The sequence below is a fragment of the Girardinichthys multiradiatus genome, chromosome 24 (genome assembly GCF_021462225.1).
Source record: "Girardinichthys multiradiatus isolate DD_20200921_A chromosome 24, DD_fGirMul_XY1, whole genome shotgun sequence".
Classification (NCBI taxonomy): Eukaryota; Metazoa; Chordata; class Actinopteri; order Cyprinodontiformes; family Goodeidae; genus Girardinichthys; species Girardinichthys multiradiatus.
Genome location: NC_061816.1, coordinates 18,782,353 through 18,793,809, shown reverse-complemented (window position 1 = coordinate 18,793,809; position 11,457 = coordinate 18,782,353). Strand labels below are relative to the sequence as shown.

The window sequence follows — 11,457 nt, the reverse complement described above, 5'->3', positions numbered from 1 at the left end:
ATGTCTGAGGGGGAAAAAAAAAGAAGAAAAACATCTGCATACATTTTGTAAGCTTTTGGTGTCTTTAACATGTTCTACTGCTGTGAATATGTTATAAATATATAGAAATAATCAATGCTTTATTATATCTAATGGCACAAAGGTTGCTGATGTTATTATCTCTTCTAACTGGGACACCTAATCCTTAAAGCCGAGTCATAAAATAATCCCCAACACATCCACATGGCTTTGATAAAGGAAGCTGGGGATGGGAGAGTTGCTGGAAGAGATGTTGGTTGGTTCCACAGTCCACCGTCAGTGGGCGTTCCAGGAGGTTGAAGGGAGGTTAGTTTAAGAGCAAGTTGGGCTGTGATTCAATGTTTTCGTCTTGGATCTGGACCACTCATCTCTGTCTATCCCTTGTTTGGCTGAAAGATTTGGTTGATTTGGAAATCTAGAGGGGACACGAGCTGCAGCCATGGCAGGTGAGATTTATTCTAGATGCCAACCCAGTAACAGTGTTTATTTTCCAGAAAAAAGAAAAAAAACCATATTTTTACATTTTCTTTTTTCACAGTAAAGACATTTAATGTATGTTATGTATGTTTCTAAGCATAGACATTTCAAGTGTTATTTTCTTATTTTATTTGACATTTGTCTGAACCAATTATATTAACGATGCCCAATGAGACATATGTTGTCCTTTTTCTGCAGATAAAGAAAAGAAAAAGAGCCAAAAAAGAAGCGTAAGCTCCTGTGTCCAATAATGTTCTGCCATGTTGACAATCTGTTGCTCTGATGGTACCAAACTCTCTTTATTCCTCTTCTTTAAAACAGGCCACTGTGTTCGGCTACCCAGTAAGCATCTTTTTCATTGTGGTCAACGAGTTCTGCGAACGTTTCTCCTACTATGGCATGCGAGGTGAGTAACCTACACTTGATTCACTGAAGAAGCTTCTTCTCACACTTGTATCTAATAATGCTATTAAGCATTTACATTTGGTCTGTACATGAGGGTTTTATCTACAGGGCCTTGAAAAAGTATATTAAAATATACTCCAAAAATGTGAAGTGGAACGAAAATGTTAAGTGGTTTTCATATGTGTTTTTTCACGTACAAGTCGAAAAATTGCGGTGTGCATTTGTATTTAGCCCCCTTCACTCTAATACCCCTAAATAAAATTCAGTGAAACCAATTGGAATTGGATATCACTTAATTTAATTTACTCTTAGCATAAATATAACCTTACTTGCAAACAACCATGCCTTTGGCAGCATCATATTGTGGAGATGGTTTTCTTCTTGATTGGTTGATTTGATGGATTGATTCATTTATTTAGTACATGACAGAAAAGAGTTGAAGAAAATAATAGAAATAAATGATTAAACAGATTTCACTGTGTTTGCAGCATAGCAGCTACTTGTTGAGTTTTAAACAGGTAAAAGAAGTATAAACTTATTAAATCCTTCCCTAGTGTCCCTATTTCAACACTATCTTTCAGTCATATGTGTGGAGCCATTATTAGCCATTTTTTGTCATGTAAACACTCATTCGTCTTCGCTTTAATTAGCTGGTAGTATTAACAGTTATACACCACTTTGTGGTGCTAGATAAAATCTCAATAAAACTTATCCAAGTTTGTGGTTGGAACATGAAAAAACTGTGAAGAACTGCAAGGCACTGTCCATTTGTGTAAGAAAAAAAAGTTTCAGTAAGCATTTGCTGTACTCTCATCTTTTAAAATATTGAATGATTACATATTTTCAGGCCCCAATTTGTATTTTAGTGTAGCCATGGCAGACTTTTAAAGTGAAAAGTGTATTTAGTCTAAATAAACATGAAATAATGTCCATTATTTCTGCCTGCAGTTTGGTTAAGGAAGAATACAAAGCAGCACAAAATGTTTGCTATATTCTAACTTATATATGCAAATGCAAGTTGCAAATGCACCTTTGTAAATATGTATATATATTTAAGGACATAAAGATATATGCATAAATATATCTGATGACGCATAAAAAAAAACCTAAAAAAAAAACCCAGAGAGCAATGTGTACCGTAGTCAAATTCCTTGTTTGTATGTATGAACTTGACAATAAAGCTGATTCTGATATTCCTCTCCATTCCCACTTTAGCTATACTGGTGTTGTACTTCAAGAACTTCCTAAGGTGGGATGAGAACCTCTCCACAACCATCTACCACACCTTTGCGGCTTTCTGCTATCTCACTCCCATCCTAGGGGCGATCATTGCTGACTCGTGGCTCGGGAAGTTCAAGTGAGTCACCCAATGATTCCTTATTACAGGGCTTTGTTTTCTCTTGCTAGCTGCATGTGTTGCATGTAAAAAGTTCAATTCAGTTTAATCCAGTTTAATTCATTCCATCATTTTATGAGTTCACTTCAATTGGATTTGATTTTTTTCAGTTCCATTTGTTTCAGTGAAATTCATTCCAAATCAATAAGTTCAAATAATTTAATTCGATTCGGTTCAAGGTATTTATATTCCATTCAGTTTAATTCAGTTCATCATTTTCTTTCAATTCAGTTTCATTCAATTCAACTCAGTTGAGCTCATTTCAGTCCAATTCAATTAAGTTAAATTATATTTGTTAATGAAGTTATTTAAACTGTGTTACATTTTAATTAATTCTGTTTAGTTAAGTTGAATTAAATCTATTTCAGTTCAGTTTGGTTAAACTTTGATTATTTTTTGTGTAGTTTATTTTTGTTAAGTTTAATTCAGCTTATTTTGTTTTTAGGCTACTTGAGTTTATTACATCTAAATTAAGTTCTATTCAGTTTAATGGAGTTCAGACGAGTTCAGTTAAGTTTAGTTTAATTGAATTTCATTTAGTTTAGTTAAATTCATCACATCTTACTTCTATTTTAAGTTTAGTTTGGTGCAATGTATAGCATGTGTTCTATATGTGTGTCTTGGGGGAGACACTGTGGGGAAGTTTATGTTGGGGTATATGGGCGGTGCAGCTCCATGGGGCTTTTGCACTGTGGCGGATGGGTGGTTCTCCTGGGCCCTCCTCTTTGTTTACATAATACCAACTCACAGAAAATGTTATCTCAAAGCACTTTACAGTACAAATAAGTCAAATTCATATGCAGTGGTAAATCATCAGATGAATCCAATCATACAGAGAGATTAAATGGTTAAAGGGTGCCACAGAGAATCAGCTTAGATTTTGACCCCTGTTCTCATCCTTACTTAGAGATGGTATACACCTGGTTCACTGCTTTCTATTTCCTTCCCCCTTTCTGCACAGAACCATTATTTACCTGTCCGTTGTTTACGCAGTGGGGCAGGTCATCTTGGCCATCAGTTCTATCCATGACATCACAGATGGAAACAAGGACGGCGAACCTGACAACATGACTGTACACATGTAGGCTGAAGACATTAAAAACTCAACACAAGTTGCCCGACATGTGTTTACAGTGTGTATGTGCTGTGTTTACCTCCCAGAGCTCTGTCCATGGTGGGCTTGCTTCTCATTGCACTGGGAACAGGAGGCATCAAACCCTGTGTGGCTGCCTTTGGGGGGGACCAGTTTAACGAGGATCAGGTTAGATTTTGCACTGACATACAAAACAAAGAGAGTTAATGTGAGAAAAATACTAGTTTACATGCTTATATGCAAAACACTGTGTGCCACATTTAAAACATACAGTCCTCTCAGTCCACGGTAGTGGTGACAATATGCCTTGGGTACAATTCTTCTGCAGAGAAAAGGAACTTTCTGATTTTTATTTGTAAAAATTCTATAAAAATTTAAATCTTACCATTCGTAAGAAGGTGCTCTGGTCAGATGAGACCCAGATTGAACTCTTTGGCCCACATGTGAGACCTAGTGTGGCCGAAAACTAACGTAGGCACTGACCCTTCCCCTTAAGCTCAGCTATCAGTTGCACCTGGTCAGCACTTTCTCTATCTCTGTTTTATTTCCATTAGTTGTTTATTAACAATATTCATGACTCATGTATGGGCTTTATTAAATGTTCAAAGTATGTGACCAAGATTGCTTGATAATGTAAGGAACCAAAGGTGAGACTAGACGAGAAGATGACACAACATTGGGCAAATTTACCATCATAAAATCCATAAACCTTCAAGCCTACATGTTAGATTAGCTTAAGGAAAGTACCTTAAAGTGTCTTGGAAAAAATACCAATACCCCTTGAACATTTTAAATATTAGCATATTTTAAACAACTTCATTGTATCATGTTTTTATTTTTATGTGACGTGTGTTTGGGGTTGTTGTCCGATAGAAGGTGAACTTTCACCTAAGTCTCAAATCTTTTGTAACCTCTAACAGTTTTTTTTCCAGTATTCCCCTGCAGTTAGCTCCATCTATGTTCCCTTTAACACTGACCAGCTTCCCGGTCCATGCAGATGAAAAATATACTGCCACCAACATTTCTCAATATTGGAGTGATGTGTTCAGGGCAATGTGAATTGTTTGTTTACTTCCATACATATTGCAAATAAGCCAGAATGTTCAATTTTGATCTCATCTTACCAGAGAACCTTCTTCCCCATGGAAGGATCCATAAGTTTATAAATTAAAATTGGGATAATTCTCTGTCTGTATTTTTTAGACGCCATGCAGGAATAATAATAACAATAACAGTACTGATGAAATACAAAATATACAGAAAATTGATCAAATGTATGATTAAAAATGTTAAAGTTAAACAAACAGAATCAAAATAAAGAATCATACATATTAGCACATACTTTACTTGCAAGTTGTTCTTGCTTTGATGAGGCCAATGAATGCAACCTGATCTTGAGCATAAAGTTACTTGTTAAACTGTTGTGTCCAACAGGAGAAGCAGAGAGGCACCTTCTTTTCCGTCTTCTACCTGTCCATCAACGCAGGCAGTCTGCTGTCCACCATCATCACCCCTATCCTCAAAGGCAGGGCCACCTTCTCAATTCCATCAGATATACTTAAAATACATCAGATTTATCAAAGTTATCGTTTGAATATGTGTGTTCTGTGGTTTCCAGCTCAGACATGTGGTATTCACACTCAGCAGGACTGCTACCCATTGGCCTTTGGAGTCCCTGCTGCTCTCATGGCGGTCGCTCTTAGTAAGGACCTCATTTGATTTGACTGATGGTAATCAAGGAGTAAATTCAGAAAACGGATAAAAAGAATTCAGATATTTGTGTTTCTAGTCGTCTTCATCCTCGGAAGTCGCATGTACAACAAGACTGCTCCATCAGGCAACATCCTGGTGAAAGTCTGCAAATGCACCTTTGTAAGTGGCTCCTCAAAGATGATTTCATATACGTTTTATTGGAACATGTCATTTACATCTGAATGGTCTCATTCTCTGTTTGCAGTTTGCTGTCAAGAACAGGTTTCAGCATCGTTCTTCCAAGTACCCAAGGAGGGAACACTGGATGGACTGGGCTGAGGAGAAATATGATGTAGGTAGAGGAAGCTTATGCAATAATGAGTGAAAATGAGAAGGACAATTCCAATTTTTGAAAAATGGAGGACAATCTATCTTTATGATCTTTTCTGCTTTGGTCTAGAAACTCCTAATTGCCCAGGTGAAGATGGTGTTGAAAGTGCTGTTCCTCTACATTCCCTTGCCCATGTTCTGGGCTCTCTTTGAGCAACAGGTACATGTTTGACAGCCTAGACTTTCTGAATATTGCCAGAAAGAATATTAAATCTTTCCTGCCCTTTATAGAATACCACAAGTCTAACAAGCTGATTAATTAGTCAGGCTCTCTACATTATTAGAGCCTGCAGTCAGCTGCCTAACAGACATGACACTAATAGCAGCTTGATAACTTTGTTTCTTAAACAGCAGTTTCCTCAGCAAACATGCAAACAGCCAACTTTCAGTCAGCTGATTGGCAGTGTGCAGCAGCAGTAGGTGGAGGTGTGGGGCAGCCATAAGCTCAGTTCCAGACAGAGGCTCATGTCTATTTGAAGTTCTATGTTCTAGTTTGCAATTAGCCACAAACTAAACTAGAATTGTGTTTGTTCCAAAGGCCTCAAGATGGACCTTCCAGGCCACTGCTATGGACGGTAACTTTGTAAGTTCTCTTCGTTCTGCTCTGGAACTCCTAAACTCGACCCACAGAAAAGAAGATTGCTAAACCAAGATCCTTTTCTCTTTAACAGGGTTTGATAGTAATCCAGCCTGAGCACATGCAGGTAAGACTCTTTGGTGTTCTTACATTCACCCACTGCTGACATGAACTGATTGAATGAAGTGTCAGCCTTTCCACTATTCCTCCCACCAGACTGTCAACCCAATCCTGATTCTGATCATGGTCCCAGTCGTGGACATCATAGTCTACCCGCTTATTGCCAAATGCAAAATAAACTTCACGTTAGTCCTTTTTTCTAAACTTTTCAAATTTGATCTGGTTGGAGATTTTGCATTAGCCCTGATCCATAGTGGCTGAATGAGTTTGTTCGGTTCTGTTTTCCAGTCCCTTAAGGAAAATAACTGTGGGGATGTTTCTTGCGGCCCTTGCATTTGTGGCTGCTGCCCTGGTTCAGCTACAGATTGATGTAGGTGAAACACCAACATGTAACCATATGTTAGGAATGTTCAACATACGTGAAGCTCATGAAGTGTGATTTCTTCTTTCTTCCAGCCAACCTTGCCTTCTTTCCCATCAAGTACTGAGCAGCAAGCTAAGTTCATCAACATGGTTAACAGAACCATGAATATCGTGGCTGGAAAAAATAATTTCACATTGAAGGCTTTTGAGGTATGAATTTACAGTGGGAAACATACATTTTTAGCCCATTTTACAGCCACAGTCTGATGAGCTCCTTTGCTTTAAAAGGTAAAATGCTAAACTGTTTTCTCCCACAGGGTGGACAAGATTATTTTACATATACGGAACCATTTAACCTGACAATAGATTCTGTTTCCAATGAAGCAATCAACTTAACAGCTGGCACTCGTAATACCATTGTCATTGTTGAAGAGGAATCCTTTATGAGCAGTATAAGGGTAAGCATACTGGTTAAGATCAAAATCAAACTGAAATCACATTTATTTTTGTTTCTGTATAATACTGAACAACAAGATAGATTTTGTTCTTAGAGGTGTTCTCTATCTCCAGTTCAACGATATTGCTGAAAAGCCGGACAAGGGCGCTAATGCTATCAGGTCAGCTTCATTTTGATATCGTGTAATAATAAAAGTTGGTCATGCATTTTATGAATTTCTATAAAACCCCCACCAATATTAACATGGCTGCCACAGGCTCGCTGCAGTATTTTTGTTCTTTTCAGCACTTGCATTAAATTTCTCATGATAATCCCAGTTAATGAGCATTTGACTATAGATTTTGCATTTCAAAAATACAACGTAATATGTTATTAGCTTGTACTGCTAACAACTCCTAGCTAAGAAACATTGCAAGCACTGGTCCCAGGCCCCTGCTGTTCACACGTTTGCCAAAATATCTGCCATCACCTCCCTTTGTCACTGGGTAATAGTCAGGGTATAACAAAACTGTGAATGCGGGACTCCTACATTTTTGTATTCATTGTGTTGTTTTCTCTCTTTCAGATTTTTCAATGGTTTTAGGTCCACTTTGAATATAAAAGTAGGTCAACAAGAGTATGGGAACATCACGGCCAACATGTCCATATATGTTAATGTGTCACATGGGATGTAAGTTTGATTTATTTTGGCTGCTACACCCAGTTCCTCTAAAGAACAATCTTTCTTCTAACTGGTAACTTTGTTATGACAGGGCTGAATTCATCATCAAGAATATTGATGGGGATAACTGTATCTTCAGTAGAAACTTTAGATTTGGCAGTTCTTACACTTTCATCATCCCACCAATCTTCGCATTTGGAGAAAATGTTAGTTTTAAATCCAGTCTGTGCAAAATTATCGCTGGAATGTATTGGTTTTTGCTGAACTAAATTATTTCTGTATTGCAGTGTGAACAGCACATCAAGGAGGTAGAGGATATCAAGCCCAACAGCTTCCACATGGCCTGGCAGATTCCTCAGTACTTCCTTATGACATCAGGAGAGGTGGTCTTCTCTGTTACAGGGTTGGAGTTCTCATATTCGCAGGTAACGAATACTCTTTCTTTCAAAAATGGGGGAAAAAACAGTCATCAGAAACAGTTCTAAGTACATACATTTCTGCTGTTCAGGCTCCCTCCAATATGAAGGCGGTGCTGCAGGCTGGTTGGCTGTTAACTGTTGCAGTAGGAAATATCATTGTGTTGATTGTTGCAGGGGTTGCCACAATTCCAGCTCAGGTGAATGGATGCTTTTTATTCTTCTTTTTGACTTTTATGTGACAGAAGGCTTCAAAATGATACTGGGTATATTTGCTTTTATAGTTAAAAGTTTCCAAGCAACATGACATTGTTAATTATTGGATTTTCTTTTACGCAGTTTTTTTAGATTCATGTTAAAAAGTAAATATGCCTTAAAGGTTAGTTTTAAGGCATAAAACCCCATTGTTCTTACCAGGTTTAATAGGTTGTTCTACCATCTACTGGCCTGTTTATGTATAAAATAAATAAGGACACTGTATTAAAGAAGTCTCTACATTTATTGGCACCAATGGGAAAGATCTTTCAAAATAAAACTAAGTTCAACTTTTATTATTATTTTATTTATGTCATTCAAAAAAATGAAAAAAAAACAAACCCACAAATCATTGATTTAAGTCATTTTGCTTCAATAAGAAAATAACATGAATTTAAATACCAATCAATGATCTGTAGTCTCTTTGGGAATTAAATATAACATGGCAAAGAAGCCCACTTTCCCAGTTTAAAGAGGCCTCTCTTCAAAATGGGAAATACAGAAGTTAGGCCAATGTGTGTAGATCTTCAGGAGTCAACAAGAAAATCGCTACTCACCTTAATTTGTCCATATTTATTGTCATAGGGTGAATTATTTGGAAGAGCAGCTCATGCTGTCCAAGTATGGTGAAAAATCTGTGATGCTGTGGGCCTGTTTCTCTTTGAAGGGCTCTAGGACCTCTGTTAGAGTGCATGGCATCACAAAATCTTCTAAATACAAGGATATCTTTAATAATAACTGGTTGACCTTTGTTGGAAAACTGAAACTTTTTTATCACTGGGTCTTTGAGAAGGATTTACAACCCTAATTGACCTAATAATGAACTATTTTCTGGGGCCAACTCAACTCACCAACCTAAATATCTCTGAGGTTTGTTTTTTTTGGAAGGCTTTTTCAACATATTTACCAGGAGTACCAATATGAGTGGAGGACATTGGAGGAATTGTCTAAGAATAGAAATCCTGAAAACTCCACCAAAACTGCTTTAATAACAATTCAGTTAATCTCTATATAGTAACAGGTTCAGATGTGTCATCCCAACTAAAGAGCTCATTAAATATTTAGATATTTTCAAAAATGTCAATAATTTCTTGTGTGTTTCTCTTTAACAGTGGGCTGAATACATCCTCTTTGCCTCTTTGCTGGTGTTTGTGTGCATAGTCTTTGCCATCATGGCCTACTTCTACACATACATTGATCCGCCAAGTATAGAGGCCCTTTTTGTCAACTTGGAGTCTGAAGATAAAAAGAAGAATTTGGAAATGACCAAGACCTACATGGTTGAGAACCATAATGAGAAAAGGAAGATTTCAGATACCAGGTCCAACGAGGATAAATCTCTCCAGACCAACTTCTAAATCAAGACCTTTTCCGGCTTCTGGCGTATACAAAGCTGCTGGGTTCTGTAAGTCGTGCCTAAGAGTGTGTGTGTTGCCTAGGTCCTTTGTCATGACAAAAACAAAGAATTAGAGTTAAGGTATGACCAAATTGGGATGGGGAATCAGAAGCTGGTTGAGAACAGTGAATAAACATTGCTAGTGTAGGATTTTATTAAGACCAGTATCCAGATCTCAGTTTAAAATCTAAAGAGAATATGCTATTTTGATGATAATCTATGCTTTGACTGTAATTTCTGATCAGTTTTTTTTGTGGAACCCCCCCCTCCATATTTCAAATTTTTATTTATTTCCAAACACAGTATTGTATGTATTATAAAACTATTATGACTATTTTATCTGTGTCATGATGTAGATATCTAAGACTTCGCAGTTGGCTAGAAATGCTCCACGTTCCATTGTGACCCGGGAGTATACTGCTTTGCGCAGGGGTTGGTCAACGAGGTGTATAATAAAGAGGCTAGCATGGCACTATCTGTGATAAAACCAAGTGAAAATCAAATGTGCATTAAAATGAATATTTACTAAAAATCTGTTGACTGCTGTGAAAATTATTCAATATATTTTTTAGGAGAAACTCAATTATTACGTACAAAATTGCAAAAGAAATTATATATATATAGATAAATATCATATTATAGTCAGAAAACAAATCCGATATAACTCTAAATTTCAATATAAAGTAATGAACATATTTTTGACTAATGGTAAAAAAAAAAAAAAAACATGGTAGAAAATGTTTATGTTTCTATAACTGGGATGAAACCTTGTGCACTATTGTTTTGAATGGCTCATTCAGTGGTGACACCAGATGGGTTTTTTTCAGCTGGTGCTAGGGGAGAACAAGTGGTTTTGGTGAGGGTGATGGGCTATGAAGTGATCAACGCCATCAACATATCTCACAATCTCCAGCAGCGTGCCTAAAATATCGACAAATTCTGCTTCTCACAGATTAAAGATTAAAAAAACAAACAAATTAGTGGTGGTATACTTTTTGAACAGTAGGTGGCGCCTATAAAACGTCTGTTGGCTTTTATGAAACGTGTAGAGGCGCTAAATAAACGCCAGGTGACTGATACTTAGCTGGGACGGCACGGCTATCTTCCCCTGTTCCAGGCCTGAGAGGGTTTCCTGTATTTTGATTGGTTGTCAGGAGTCCTGGCTGCTTGGTGACAATCAAGCTGAGCTCACGCGGGGTGAAACGTAGTTTAACCTTTGACTTCTTTTTCAGTTAACAAAATTAGGCTTCACTAACCGATAAATTTGAAAAACATCACATCTAGAACCTTTTCCCTGGATGGTTTCATAAAGGAAGCCGCTGTAAAGAGGACAAAACATAGCATAGCCTCCGGCTAACAATCGTGGTTGTTCGGGGCGGCTTCAGGTCCAACCAGGAGTTCTTCATCTGAATCCGCTTTGTGGGAGTCTAAACTGACCCAGAAATGAGAGTATTCAAGGTACGGTGACATTTGTTGGTCATGTTGTTTGTAATGAACATGGTGCTAATTTTAAAAGTCACATTGGTGCTGTTTTGTGTTTCCTGTGGAACAGAAATGGCCATTTGTTCTCAAATTTGGATGGATTATTTTTCTGTACCATAATAATTAAGCAAGCTTTGTTGTTGGCTTTGGATACATTTAGTAGAAAGTAGAACCAAGGTTTATCCAGCAGCATAGTTTGTTTAGTTCAAGAGAGGTCTCCACTTAGACATTTGAAGCTTGTGTTGAAATATGGCTAGTT

At 37.3% G+C, this 11,457-nt stretch overlaps 1 protein-coding gene across 2 annotated transcripts; it reads left to right on the top strand.

Annotated features, from left to right (window-relative positions):
- The first annotated feature begins 310 nt into the window (after nucleotides 1–310).
- Nucleotides 311–10,250, top strand: slc15a1b (solute carrier family 15 member 1b). 2 transcript variants are annotated; one of them, XM_047354839.1, is made up of 24 exons: nucleotides 311–464; nucleotides 694–725; nucleotides 817–901; nucleotides 2,116–2,257; nucleotides 3,258–3,377; nucleotides 3,458–3,557; nucleotides 4,824–4,914; nucleotides 5,008–5,091; nucleotides 5,179–5,261; nucleotides 5,347–5,433; nucleotides 5,542–5,631; nucleotides 6,010–6,054; nucleotides 6,143–6,175; nucleotides 6,265–6,353; nucleotides 6,457–6,538; nucleotides 6,625–6,741; nucleotides 6,849–6,989; nucleotides 7,102–7,148; nucleotides 7,554–7,658; nucleotides 7,741–7,855; nucleotides 7,937–8,074; nucleotides 8,158–8,265; nucleotides 9,433–9,725; nucleotides 10,073–10,250. In XM_047354839.1, the coding sequence occupies exons 1-23, from the start codon at nucleotides 458–460 to the stop codon at nucleotides 9,676–9,678; spliced, it is 2,187 nt and encodes a 728-aa protein (XP_047210795.1). In that variant the 5' UTR covers nucleotides 311–457; the 3' UTR covers nucleotides 9,679–9,725; nucleotides 10,073–10,250. The 2 variants fall into 2 exon arrangements, with proteins under 2 accessions (XP_047210795.1, XP_047210794.1); XM_047354838.1 differs by having other exon boundaries at nucleotides 312–464; nucleotides 9,433–10,250.
- The last annotated feature ends 1,207 nt before the right edge of the window (nucleotides 10,251–11,457 follow it).

Excerpts from the sequence above, each read along its gene's own strand:
- slc15a1b (XM_047354839.1), top strand. Across the intron at positions 7,149-7,553 it reads AAGGGCGCTAATGCTATCAG|ATTTTTCAATGGTTTTAGGT; the intron begins GTCAGCTTCATT and ends TCTCTCTTTCAG. Across the intron at positions 7,659-7,740 it reads GTTAATGTGTCACATGGGAT|GGCTGAATTCATCATCAAGA; the intron begins GTAAGTTTGATT and ends TTGTTATGACAG.